This window comes from Myodes glareolus, chromosome 4, assembly GCF_982192425.1.
Source record: "Myodes glareolus chromosome 4, mMyoGla1.1, whole genome shotgun sequence".
NCBI classification, from domain to species: Eukaryota; Metazoa; Chordata; class Mammalia; order Rodentia; family Cricetidae; genus Myodes; species Myodes glareolus.
In genome coordinates, this window is record NC_142029.1 from 68,334,492 (window position 1) to 68,349,262 (window position 14,771).

General features: G+C 36.0%; 1 protein-coding gene across 1 annotated transcript; it reads left to right on the forward strand.

The window, feature by feature from the left end:
* The first annotated feature begins 2,800 nt into the window (after positions 1-2,800).
* Positions 2,801-3,739, forward strand: LOC125388828 (olfactory receptor 8G50-like). Its single transcript, XM_048417158.2, has one exon. It carries the CDS (start codon positions 2,801-2,803, stop codon positions 3,737-3,739), a length of 939 nt encoding a protein of 312 aa, XP_048273115.2.
* Positions 3,740-14,771: the final 11,032 nt, after the last annotated feature.

Sequence of the window (14,771 nt, forward strand, 5' to 3'; positions counted from 1 at the left end):
ACTATTCACATTTTCTGACCATTATAAATCGTATTATTTGTCATTTTAATAGTTATGCTGTATGGATTCTTTATGTACACTTCCTATAATTTTCCACATATATATCTTGAGTTTTTTTGAATTCCATGTGTCATCTTTTCAAGATATATGTTGTGTCTTTTGAAGCCCTTTTAAATTTTTAATAATTATCAGCTTACTAATATTGTATGGTTGTCTTTGCTTTGCCATCTTACATAAGAACTATTATCAATTCCAAGCTTGCAAGGATTTAGTCTTGTGAATTATTATTATAACTTGACTTTTATGTTTATTCCAGTACCAATTTTAAAATAACTTTATTAATTAAAAAGAATTATTTAATTATATCAGTACCATATGTTGAAAAAATTTCCAACTCTACTAAAAGGACATAAAATCTTTAAACTGAATTATTCCTTTATAGATGTCTGCTTTTAGAACATTAATTTCATTTCATAGTGTACCTGTGTTTAAGTCAATATGATACCATATTGATACTGTAACACTTAATTTCCAAGTACAAAAAAATAAAATCTCCCACTTTATTCCTGTCTTTCAAATTTGCTCTCTTGTTCCTAGGCTGCATATATTCTCAAGCATTCTGTGGTCTGTGTATTAGTATCTATAATAACACAGTTCTGATTTCACAACTATTGCACTGAATTTATATGACATTTTAGAATAGTTTTTCCATTTTTATGATGCTTAAACTTTGAATTCCATTTACTTAGTTCTATAATTCCTCTCCATCTCTTATGGTTCTAAGTATAATGTCTTACCTTTTTATCACTTACTCATAAGAATTTTGTAAGGACATGAAAATTTTAAGAAACTATGCTTGATCAAAAGCTGGTTATGTCACTGGGTTCAAGAACCCTTGCAATATCAAGAGCTATTTGAATACAGGAACCTCTGCAAGAGTGTAAACCACAAAATGTTCCTAGCAACTAGCCCCCTGTCAAAACCTAGATTTGTGGTCTAGACGAAAGCAGACATAACTGTTCAGGGGAGGGAAGGGGAATGCACAAAAGTAAAAGTAGCTGCTTACAGGGGGAAGAAGATGTGTAGAAGTAGTTCGCCTCCTGTATCTAGCAAAAACAATCCTCTTGACCCTGACTTAACCTGGCTTGTGGTTTTTGCCTTTATATGTCAACCCCAAATGAGGAACAGGAGCTCTCCCTACTGTGCTGCATTGCATGGGGGGACGGCTCGTAGCTAGCTGGACCGTATGCACAAAGAAATAAACCTTGCTTTTGCGTTCTAGACTTGACTGGATTCTGGTGGTCTCTCTGGGGGTCTCTACTTGGGCACAACAAATTTTACAAGTTTTTAATAAGTTTTATGATTCTTGAGTTTTCTTATTAATCTTGTCTGCTACAGCCTCACTGACTTTGTACACCAATTTAATAGATATATGACTGAGTTAGAATTGTCTATATAGGACATTGTTGTTAATAAGAATACACAGCTTCACATTTGCTTTCCACATAAAATGGTTTTCTTTTGATTTTCTTAATTAATTGCCAGAAAAAAAAAAACTTCTGACTCTATATTGAATGAAAGTGCAAGAAACTTTCATTTTACTTGAAAATTAAGTTACCATAGGAGGCTTCCAGCTGTATTGGTTAGGTTCTCTTGTGGATATTATACATATCTGAATATGAAAGCTCCATATAGAGAATAGATGAGCATGTTATAAGTAAGGTATATAGAGTTCAGAGGAAACAAAATCAATGTAATCATACCTATTCTTCAGATATTTGGGACCAAGTGCAAACATACTGTTCTGTAATAGAATACAGATGGATGTAAATGTCTACCTGCTGTTTGTTTGCATGTTCCATATTTTTTAAATTGATTTTATTGAGCTACATATTTTTCTCTGTTTCCCTCCCTTTCTCTCTCCTATCCTACCTTCTACCATGGTCCCCTTGCTACCAATTTACTCAGGAGATCTTGTCTTTTTCTACTTCCCATGTACATTAGATCCATGTATGCTTCTCTTAAGGTTCCTCTTTGTTGTCTAGGTTCTCTAGGATTGTGAATTGTCAACTGTCCTTTTTATTTATGTCTGAAAGCCACTTATAAATGAGTACATATGATATTTGTCTTTCTGGGTCTGGATTATCTCACTAAATGTGATGTTTTCTAGATCCATCTGTTTGCCCGCAAATTTCAAGTTGTCATTATTTTTTCTGCTGTCTAGTACTCCATTGTGTAAACATACCACATTTTCTTTATCCATTCTTCAGCCAAGGAGCATTTAAGTTGTTTTCAGGTTCTGGCTATGATGAACTATGCTGCTATGAAAAGCGTTGAGCATATGTCCTTGTGGTGCATTTGAACATCCTTTGGGTGTATACTCAAAAGTAGTATTGCTGGTTCTTGAGGTAGGTAGAAAATTCCTAATTTTCTGAGAAATTGCCATACTGAAATGAAAAGCAGCTATACCAGTTTGCACTCCCATGAGCAATGGAGGACTGCTCTCTTTACCCCACATGCTCCTCAGCATAATTTGTCATCAGTGTTTTTAATCGTGGCCATTCTTAAAGGTGTAAGATGGAATTTCATAGTTGTTTTGATTTGCATTTTTCTGATGGATAAGGATGTTGAGCATTTCCACAATTATTTGGCCATTTAACATGCAGAAGCTATTGTCAGAGAACTTGAAATATCTGTCCCCAAAGACTTAAATTCTATATTACACTCCAATGTATGGAAAGAGAATAAATGTATGACTCCTATTTTTTTTTCACTTCATAAATAGAACTCTCAGGAAGAAATGGCAGGAGACAATCAATCCATAGTGACTGACTTCATCCTTACTGGGTTAACAGACAAACCAGAGCTACAACTTCCCCTGTTCCTCCTCTTCCTTGGAATCTACCTGTTTACAGTACTGGGGAACCTGGGAATGATTATCCTGATCCTGTTCAGTTCCCACCTGCACACCCCCATGTACTTCTTCCTCAGTAGTCTGTCCTTCATTGACCTCTGTTACTCCACTGTTATCACACCCAAAATGCTGGTGAACTTTGTGGCAAAGAAGAATGTCATATCCTACCAGCAATGTATGACTCAGCTCTATTTCTTCATTGCTTTCATTATTTCTGAGGGCCACATGTTGTCTGCAATGGCATATGACCGCTATGTTGCCATTTGTAATCCCTTGCTTTATAATGTTACTATGTCTTACCAAGTCTGTTCGTGGATGGTAGGTGGAGTGTACAGCATGGGTTTCATCGGTGCAACAATTCATACTCTCTGCATGCTAAAAGTGATTTTCTGTAAAGCTAATAAAATAAACCATTACTTTTGTGACCTTTTCCCATTGATGGAGATTGCCTGCTCCAGTACTTTTGTCAATGAAATAGTACTAATATGCCTTAGTGCTTTCAATATTTTTATTCCATCACTAACTATCCTGGGTTCTTACATCTTCATCATTGCTAGCATCCTCCGTATCAAATCCACTGAGGGCAGATTCAAAGCCTTCAGTACCTGCAGCTCCCATTTCTCTGCTGTTGCTGTCTTCTTTGGTTCTGCTGCATTTATGTACTTACAGCCATCATCAGTGAATTCAATGGACCAAGGCAAAGTGTCCTCTGTGTTTTATACAACTGTTGTGCCCATGCTGAATCCCATGATCTACAGCCTAAGGAACAGAGATGTCAAACTTGCTCTAAATAAGTTATTTCAAAAAAAGAAGTTCCCTAAGTAAAGGAATATTCACCATAGCAAAAATATACCACATCTAAGGGTTTTGTTCAGGAAAAAATCCAGAGACAACAATATGTGTTCATCCATGAGAGTACTGTTATTATGTGATTGTTTTGGTGGGTAAAATGGGGGTGGATTCAGGGAGGAATGAATTAATAACTTCTTATACTTGGACAAGATAATTCTTGAATATTTCAGAGTTTGTCTATAGAGAGTAACCTGTAAAACCTATAAATATATTGTTACATCTATCAAAGCATTTTATGGTTCCTTTTGCTTTATATGTATGGAATGTGTTCTTTTAGCTAAAATCACTTACCTGGTGACTAAACACATTTGATGATATCTTTTTATATCCTTAATTTCTTGCTTATCTGGAACTTTCTTTTTCTTTTTTTAATTTATTTATTTATTAAAAATTACCATCTCCTCTCCTTCTCCCATTTTCATCCCACTCTCCCCACTTCCCCCTCTCCCTCTCTCTTCAGTTCTAAGAAAAGTCAGGGTGCCCAGCCTGTGGGAAATCCAAGGCCCTACTCCTTCCATCCAGGTCTAGGAAGGAGTGCAAACTTAACTCCCAGTTTCCTGAGAAAGCACCACACTGATTTCCAAAGTGGTTGCACAAATTTGCATTCCCACCAACAATGGAGGAGTGTTCCCCTTACTCCACATCCTCTCCAGCATAGGTTACCATTGGTGTTTTTTGATTTTAGCCATTCTAGCAGGTGTAAGATGGTATCTCAAAGTTGCTTATATTTGCATTTCCCTTTTCACTAAGAAGGTTGAACATGACCTCAAATATCTTTTGGCCATTTGAACTTCTTCTATGAGAATTCTCTGTACAGTTCAATATCCCATCTTTTAATTGGGTTAATTAGAGTTTTAATGTCTAATTTCTTGAGCTCTTTATATATTTTGGAGCTCAGACTTTTGTCTGATGCATGATTGATGAAGATCTTTTCCCATTCAGTAGGTTGCCTTTTTGTCTTAATGACAGTGTCCTTAGCATTACAGAAGCTTTTCAGTTTCAGGAGGTCCTATTTATTCACTGTTGCTCTTATTGTCTGTGCTACTGGGGTTCAACATAGGAAGTAATCTCCTGTGCCCATGTGTAGCAGACTCTGTCTCACTTTCTCTTCTATCAGGTTCAGTGTGGTCAGATTTATATTGAAGTCTTTAATATATTTGGACTTGAGTTTTGTGCATAGTGATAGATATGGATCTATTTTCATTCTTCTACAGGTTGACATCCAGTTATGCCAGCACCATTTGTTGAAGATGCTTTCTTTCTTCCATTGTATAATTTTAGCTCCTTTGTCGAAAATCAGGTGTTCATAGGTTTGTGGATTAATATCCATGTCTTTGATTTGAGTTCATTGGTCAACATCTCTGTTTTTATGCCAATACCAGGCTGTTTTCATTACTGTAGCTCTGTAGTAGAGTTTGAAGTCAGGGATGGTAATGCCTCTGGAAATACTTTTATTGCATAAAAGTATTGTTTTGGCTATCCTGACTTTTTTTCCCCATATTAAGTTGATTATTGTTCTTTCAAGGTCTGTGAAGAATTTTGTTGGAATTTTGATGGGTATTGCATTGAATCTATAGATTGCTTTTGGTAGAATTGCCATTTTTACTATGTTGATTCTTCCAATCCAAGAACATGGGAGATCCTTCCATTTCTGGTGTCCTCTTCAATTTGTTTCTTCAAGGATTTAAAGTTCTTGTCAAATAGATCTTTCACTTTCTTATTTAGAGTTACCCCATGATACTTTATGCTAATTGTGGCTATTGTGAAAGGTGATGTTTCTCTAATTTCCCTCTCTGCTTCTTTCTTCTTTTTGTATAAGAGGGCAACTGATTTTTTGGAGTTGATTTTGTATCCTGTCATATTACTAAAGGTGTGTATCAGCTGTAGGAGTTCTTTGGTAGAGTTTTTGGGGTCGCTTATGTACACTATAGTATCATCTGCAAATAACAAAAGTTTGACTTCTTTCTTTCCAATTTGAAACCTCTTGATCTTATGTTTTCTTATTGCTATTGCTAGAATTTCAAGTACTATATTGAAGAGGTTTGAAGAGAGTGTACAGCCTTGTCTTGTTCCCGATTTTAGCAGAATGGCTTAAGTTTCTCTCCATTTAATTTGATGTTAGCTCTTGACTTGCTTTATATTGCATTTATTATATTTTGGTATGAACCTTGTATCCCTAATCTCTCCAAGACCTTTATCATAAAGGGGTGCTGAATTTTGTCAAATGCTTTTTCAGCATCTAATGAAATGATCATATGTTTTTTTTTTCTTTCAGTTTATTTATATGATTGATTACATTGATAGATTTTCATATGTTGTTCCAGCCCTTTATGTTTATCCCAGTAGGGATAAAGCCTACTTGATCATAATGGATAATTTTCTTGATTTGTTCTTTGATTCTGTTTGCCAGAAGATTATTGAGAATTTTTGCATCGATGTTCATGAGTGAGATTGATCTCTAATCCTCTTTCTTGGTTAAGTCTTTGTGTGGTTTTGGTATCAGGGTAACTGTAGCTTCATAAAAGGAGTTTGGCAATGACCCTTCTGTTTCTATCTTGTGAAATATGTTAATGAGTATAGGTATTAGCTCCTCTTGGAAGTTCTGGTAGAATTCTGCATGGAAACCATCTGGTTCAGGGCTTTTTTTTGGTTGGGAGATTTTTGATGACAACTTCTAATTCTTCTCAACTTACAGGTCTATTGAAATTGTTCACCTGGTCTTGATTTAATTTACGTATATGGTACTTATTTAAAAATGTCATTTCTTTCACATTTTCCAATTTTGTGGCATACAAACTTTAGTAGTAAGATCTGATGATTCTCAGAATTTCCTCTGTGTCTGTGGTTATGTCCTCCTTTTCGCTTCTGATCTTGTTAATTTGCATGTTCTCTCTCTGTCATTTGATTAATTTTGATAGGGATTTGTCAATCTAGTTGGTTTTCTCCAAGAACCAGCTTTTTGTTTCACTGATTCTTTGGATTGTTTTCTGTGTTTCTATTTTGTTGATTTCAGCCCTCAGTTTGATTATTTCTAGTCTTCTACTCCTCTCCTCTCATCTGGAACTTTTTAATGAAGTATACTGCCCAACTTCTGAAAGTTATACACACACACACACACACACACACACACACACACACACACACACTAGTTCTTTCAGAATTTTTTATATTATTAACATATCCCCCTTTTTATTGCCAGATCCACTATTTTCCCTACACACCCAACTCATGTCCTTTTATTTGTTTTTAAAAATGCATCAAAAGCAAATTGTGTTTGTTGACTGTTTTATTGGAGTATGGTCTGCTTACCAGGGACTATACTCTCAGTTAACTGACTCCCCAAAGCAATCAATTTCCAATATTTTTCAGCTGAGGTAGAACTTTATCCCTGCTCCCACTGTCTGTACTGGGCTTTGGTCTGGCCTCGACTTGAATGGGTTTTGTGCATGTTCTTACAAACACAGTTTTCCTGGCATATCCAAAAGATAAAGTTTTTTTGTAGTCATTCATCACATCTGACTCTTACTATTTTTTCCTGTGTTTTGTAAGGAATTCTGAGCCTCGATAGAGGAGCAGAGTGTGTTTTATACGTTCCTATGAGGGTTGAACAAGCTCCATATTCTCACACCTTGTGAGTTTCTATTTTAATCAGTATCTACTATGTACAGAAGTTTCTCTGTTGAGAGTTGAAAGCTTGCTTAATATAATGGTGTAATGATAAGACTATTGGAGATGATGCCAATGTAGCAGAATAATAGTATTAGATTATCATTATCAAAGCCAAGGATCTGTCTAGTCATAGGTTTGTTCCTAGCTTGATAATGCAGTCAGGTAAGAGTTTCATTTTGTGACATGATTGTTAAATCCAACAGGAAGGTGATTCATTATATCCATGATGTTCATGCTACTGCTGCTCCAATGAGTATATCTTGACAAGTCAAACATGAATCACTGAATCTATAATTGGCAGACTTTTACTGTTTGAAATCTTTGGGAACTAGCTGGATAACAATTCCAAAACAGGTAACCTATCCTTGTCACTGGATTTTTCATTTGTTAATTTGTGATGTATAATAGAGTCATTGGATTTATAGGGCAAATCCATTTTAATTCATACATGATATGTGAAAGTTTATACAGTAGGATGTAGGTTTCTATGCTAATATTTAAAATTATATTTAGTCAATGTATTTTTATGTAAGTGTTTTGCTTGTATATACATTTATACAACATATTTATGCTTGGTGTCCATGGGAAGTCAGATCCTCTCATACTGAAGTTATAGGTGGTTGTGAACTATGATATGGGTTCGAGAAATCCAATCTGGTTCTTCTACAAAGTAACAAGTGTTCTTAACTACTGAGTCATATCTTCAGTTCCAAAGTCCATAAATTTTTAAATGACATTTTTAAAAAATCTTTGGTAGTACTTATCTCTCCCAGTACTCCTTCCTCTATTCTACCTTTTCCTCTCCTGCCATTATTTAACACTAACAGTTTCTGAATTCCCCTTCAAAGTTTAAACAACTTATTTCTCTATCTCCTTTATGCCCCTTTAGGAATTCTTTGATATCTATTTGTATTCTAAATGAAATGTACGTATCTGATGATTCACAGCTAACACCCGCAATTGAGAAAAAAGTAAGATATTTGCCTTTCTGTATGTGTGTTATTGCACTCAGAATCTACCAGAGAATTTCATAAATTAGTTTTTCTTTACAGTTGAATAATATTTCATTGTGTAACTGTACTTCACTTTCATTATTGATTCATCTGTTAATGGATATCTAGGCCATTTCCAATTTCTGGCTATTAGAAATAGAGCATCAATAAACAATGAAGAGCAAGTAATTCTATAGTAGGATATGAAATCCTATGGCTATATGGCTAAGAGTGGTATAGCCAGATCATGTGGTGGATATGTTTCTGGGTTTGTGAAGAACATCCACATTCATTGTGGCATTACATTTTGTACTTGCATCAGCAATGTTTGTTACCATATTCCACATGCCTGCCAGCATTTGTTGTCAATTTTTCTTTACCTAGCCATTGCAACTAGGGTGATCTGAAATCTCAGGGAATTTTATTTTGCATTTCTTTGATGGCTTGACTCTTTTAAAAAATATATTGAGGTCACTTGTATCTCATCTTTTGAGATGTTTAATTCGGCATCCAATTTTAAAATTTGGTTGGTTTATTTAAGTTTAATTTGCTGAATTCTAAAGGCAGAGTTTTCCTGACCCACAGTCACTCTCGAATAATCATTCTGAGGTTTAACATCAATTATAAATTTTCAGTCAATAGTTCAGGCTTATTACTATCTAGTTCTTACATTTTTAAATTAACCCACACTCCTTATTTACACTTTGCCTCATGGTGGTACCTTTAATAGCATGACACTTTAATCTTCTGCTCCCTCTACATCTGACTGGTGACTCCTAACACTGCCCTTTCTCATCCCAGCATTCTCAGTTGTCTTTCCTGCCAACCTTTATACTGTTCAGCTACTGGCCAGTCAGCTTGTTTATTAAGTCAATCATAGCGACATATCTTCACAGTATACAAAAGGTTTACTCCACAGAACAGTTATTTACATATTCTTATTGTTAATCATCTGTCAGATGTTAGGATGTTTCCTATTCTGTGAGCTTCCTTTAAACTAGACTCATAATATCCTTTGTTGAACCCAAGCTTCTTTGATTATAACAAAGATTTTATTTATTAATTGTTAATCCTCTAGCACACATGATCAGGGACCTGCTCATAAAGTTCTTTCCTATGTCATTGAGTTGAAGCATACTCCCTATATTCTCCTCTATCAGTATTATGTTATCATTGCTTACATTGAGGTCCGTGATCCATTTAGAGTTGAGTTTTCTTTTTTTTTCTTTGACGATTTTTAAAAATTTAGTTATGTATTTATTAAAAATTTCCACTTCTTCCCCACCTCCCTTTTCCCTCCCCCTCCCTCTCTAGTCTTAAGAGCAGTCAGGGTTCCCTGCCCCATGGGAAGTCCAAGGTCCTCCTCCTTCCATAGTTGAGTTTTCTACAGGAGGAGATTAGAATAGAGTTTCATTCTGCTTCATAGAACTATGCAGCTTAACCAGATCAAAGGGATTCGATTGGAAAAGAAGTCAAACTTTTATTATTTGCAGATGTTATGGTAGTGTACATAAGGAACCCCAAAAACTCTACCGAAGAACTCCTACAGCTGATAAACACCTTTAGTAATGTGGCAGGATACAAGATCAACTCCAAAAAATCAGTTGCCCTCCTATACACAAAGAACAAAAAAGCAGAGAGTGAAACATAACCTTTCACGATAGCCACAAATACCATAAAGTATCATAGGGTAACTCTAAATAAGAAAGTGAAAGATCTATTTGACAAGAACTTTAAGTCATTGAAGAAACAAATTGAAGAGGATACCAGAAAGTGGAAGGATCTCTCATGCTCTTGGATTGGGAGGATCAACATAGTAAAAATGGCAATTCTACCAAAAGCAATCTATAGATTCAATGCAATCCCCATCAAAATTCCAACAAAATTCTTCACAGACCTTGAAAGAACAATAGTCAACTTTATATGGAAAAAAAACCCTCAGGATAGCCAAAACAATCCTATACAATAAAAGTACTTCCAGCAGCATTACCATCCCTGACTTCAAATTCTATTACAGAGCTACAGTAATGAAAACAGCCTGGTACTGGCATAAAAACAGAGATGTTGATCAATGGAATCGAATCTAAGACCTGGATATGAATCCACAAACCTATGAACACCTGATTTTTGATAATGGAGCTAAAGTTATACAATGGAAGAAAGAAAGCATCTTCAACAAATGGTGCTGGCATAACTGGATGTCAACCTGTAGAAGAATGAAAATAGATCCATATCTATCACCATGCACAAAACTCAAGTCCAAATATATTAAAGACTTCAATATAAATCTGACCACACTGAACCTGATAGAAGAGAAAGTGAGACAGAGTCTGCTACACATGGGCACAGGAGATTACTTCCTATGTTGAACCCCAGTAGCACAGACAATAAGAGCAACAATGAATAAATAGGACCTCCTGAAACTGAGAAGCTTCTATAATGTTAAGGACACTGTCATTAAGACAAAAAGACAGCCTACTGAATGGGAGAAGATCTTCCCCAACCCTGCATCAGACAAAAGTCTGAGCTCCAAAATATATAAAGAACTCAAGAAACTAGACACTAAGACTCTAATTAACCCAATTAAAAAATGGGGTACTGAACTGAAAAGAGAATTCTCATAGCAGAAATTTAAATGGCCAAAAGATATTTGAGGTCATGTTCAACCTTCTTAGTGAAAAGGATAATGCAAATCAAAACAACTTGAGAAACCATCTTACACCTGCCAGAATGGCTAAAATCAAAAACACCAATGATAGCCTATGCTGGAGAGGATGTGGAGTAAGGAGAACACTCATCCGTTGCTGGTGGGAATGCAAACTTGTGCAACCACTTTGGATATCAGTGTGGTGGTTTCTCAGGAAACTGGGAGTCAACCTACCTCAGGATCCAGCAATTCCACTCTTGGGAATATACCCAAGATTGCCCAATCATACTACAAAAGCATATGTTCAACTATGTTCACAGAAACACTATTTGTAATAGTCAGAACCTGGAAACAACCTAGGTGTCCCTCAATAGAACGAATAAGGAACGTGTGGTACATATACACATTAGAGTTCTACTCAGCGGGGAAAAAAAAGAGACATCTTTAATTTTGCATGTAAATGGATGAAAATAGAAAACACTTTACTGAGTGAGATAATCGTGATCCAAAAAGATGAATATGGTATGTACTCACTCATAAGTGGATTCTAGCCTTAAACAAATGACATTGAGCCTATAATTTGTGATCCTAGAGAAGCTAAATAAGAAGGTGAACCCAGAGAAAAATATATATTTATCCTCCTAAATATTGGAAGTAGACATGAACGCTGGGCAAAAGTTGGGAGCACAGGGGTGGGGGTGAGGTGAGAAGGGGAGATGAGGAGAGAGATGGCAGAAGGGGAGGATTGGGGAGAGCTTGGGGGAATGGGATGGTTGAGATGGAGGAAGTGTGGATATGGAAGCAGGGAAGATTTCTTAATTAAGGGAGCCATTTTAGGATTGAAAAGAGACTTGGCTCTAGAGGGGTTCCCAGGTAACATCCTAGAAGATGTTACCAGCTAGGTCCTTGGGCAGCAGAGGAGAGGGTGCCTGAACTGGCTTTTTCCCATAGCCACACTGATAAATATTTTGCATATCACCATAGAACATTCATCCAGCGATGGATGGAGATAGAGACAGAGACCCACATTGGAGATGAAGAGCAGAAGGAGAGAGAACATGAGCAAGGAAGTCAGAACTGCGAAGGGTATGTCCACCCACTGAGACGGTCGGGGTCGGACTGATCTAATGGGAGCTCACCAAGGCCAGCTGGACTGGGACTCTCTGAATGTGGCTGACAATGAGGCCTGACTGAGAAGAAAATGATAATGGCACTGTGCTTTGATTCTACTGCATTTACTGGCTTTTTGGGAGCCTAGTTTATTTGGATGGACACCTTCCTAGACCTGGATGGATGAGGGAGAGCCTTGGACTTCCCACAGGGCAGGGCACCCTGACTTCTCTTAGGACTGGAGAGGGAGAGGAAGGGGGAGTGGGTGGAGTGAGAGGGAAATGGGAGGAGGTGAAAATTTTTAACAAATAAATAAATTTAAAAAAAGATATTTTGTAGTGTGGCAGAAGAGCAGGCTGAAGTGTTTTTGTTTAGATACAGAATAATTTTATCTGTGTTTGTGTGTGTGTGTGAGTGTGTGAGTGAGTGTGTGTGTGTGTGTGTGAGTGTGTGAGTGAGTGTGTGTGTGTGTGTGTGTGTGTGTGTGAAGAAAAAAGTTCAGTTCTCATTGCACTGTATCCAGAGTCTTTATTGCTCACTTTCCGGCAGAGGTTTATTAATATTGGCAACAGCATGGTGGGGATGTGATGCAGAAATTAAACCCTAAGAACCAAAACAAAATGCCTTTTTTATGTTGTCAAGGGTAGGGGATGTCATGCACAACTTGCTTCGGCTTATTTCAGGCTTGCTTTATGTGGCAGTTACCATTTTTCCTTTTGTAGATAATGAGGCTCAGTGAACAGTTGACAAACACAGGTACTAACGAGAGTGCTGTTACTGTGTGAAATGGTTAGAAGTGGACTGCTGAGACTTTGTCAGGTTAGGCTAAAACGAAAGAGGGAACCAAAGTTTTCACCATGTTGAAATATTAGGTGAAGTTGGGGATAAATAAGAGTGGTTGATAATTTTGAGTAATGGTTCTTCAAATGTATGCCATTAGTGTTTCTATATTTAAAGTACAACAATAATTTTTCCTGTCATTAGTCAGATTAAATGCTATGTAGAGTTAATTACTAATTACATTTTAGTTTAGTATCTTTAATGGAGCATTTGTAATGTGCATTAAAGCCCTCCCCTATTTGTGGAGGGATTAAATTTAATTATTAGCAGGTATATGGGTTGTTTGATTGTCATAGGTTTAACTGAGTTCATTTTTAGGTTTAATAGGTTTTTTAAATATATTTGGATGATATGCTAATTGTGTTTGATTATACAATGCTATGGCTATGAAGGAGTATCCTGAGACTTGAGGTTCTAATTGAATTATTATAGATGTTTTGATTTTAGGAGATTTTATGGAGCTGAGGGGCATATATATAGTAAGTTGTTCTCATGGGGTAGAGTTGGTAATGGAATTTCACAAGGTGGGTAATTGAGTTATTTATGAGAATGATGAGACTGAGTTGGTAAGACAAGGATGGATTGTCAGAGCAGCTACACATAGTTGTGAAATTTGGTTGACAATGATGAGTAACTCGAATTGTCAGTAAATATAATGAGTACATGTGTAGCACATGCAAGGTGATAGCAGTCAGGGTGACGATCAAAGATCAGAGTAAACTGTGCTCAGTGTCTAGTTACATGGAAGACCAATTTTCTTATGAGACTTAGTGATGGTGTACGAATAACCCTTATGGAATAGGCGATTGATTATGTGACACTCATTTGAGACAATCAAATTTGTATAAATGTTTATAAATCCTTTTTGCTGTTTGTCACTGAATACCATTAATTTATTTTTAACACTTACTTAAATCAATTTACATATATGAATATTATTTATATTTTAATTTATATTCCACTACTAGTGCATTTGTTTTGTTGCTAATCATGTTTCCTCTTTGGCTATGGGAAAAACCCTTCTATCATCATGTCTGGACCCCTTTGAAACCCTCCAACCATTTTTTTGGGGGGTGAGACCTCCAACCATTTTGATTTTGCATTCTGGTTCTTGCGGTATTGAAGATGTCCTAAAACGCCTTCTAATTTCCATGGCCAGACATACTATTATACACTAAATGTGTTTTTCTCCAAGTCCCTCTAGATGTTTATTGGAGAAAAGTATTGTACACTTGGTTTACCCATGGGAACTGGGTGTGTTCCTTGGTTTTTTGGCATCATTGCTTCTAATTTCTAAACTAGGAAATATGTGTGCATTTATAAATTCACATAATAGATATATTAGCATTATTTGAATTTGCATGTTTATTTTTGTATACAATCATCTGTATATGGTTCACACAACACTTTCCTATTCTTTTTAATCCCATATGGACCACTTTTGAAATTCTCATTGCTAATTTATTAATTTCATTACATGTTATTTCAAGAAATATGGTTGTCACTATCCACTGTCCATTCCTTATCAACCATGTTGTTGAAAGCAGTGTGTTTTCAGAATATCCCACCCACACCCTTAGAAATGATTACAAAATTTATCTTATATTTAATTCTCCAATCTCTACTCACTTCAAAAGTTACTTAACACCTGTTTGTTCTCATCTCCTTTATTAAGATTAAATATCAAGCTGTCTTTAAAATGATAATATAACATAAAAAGAATAAACCGTAATAACAATTACAAATT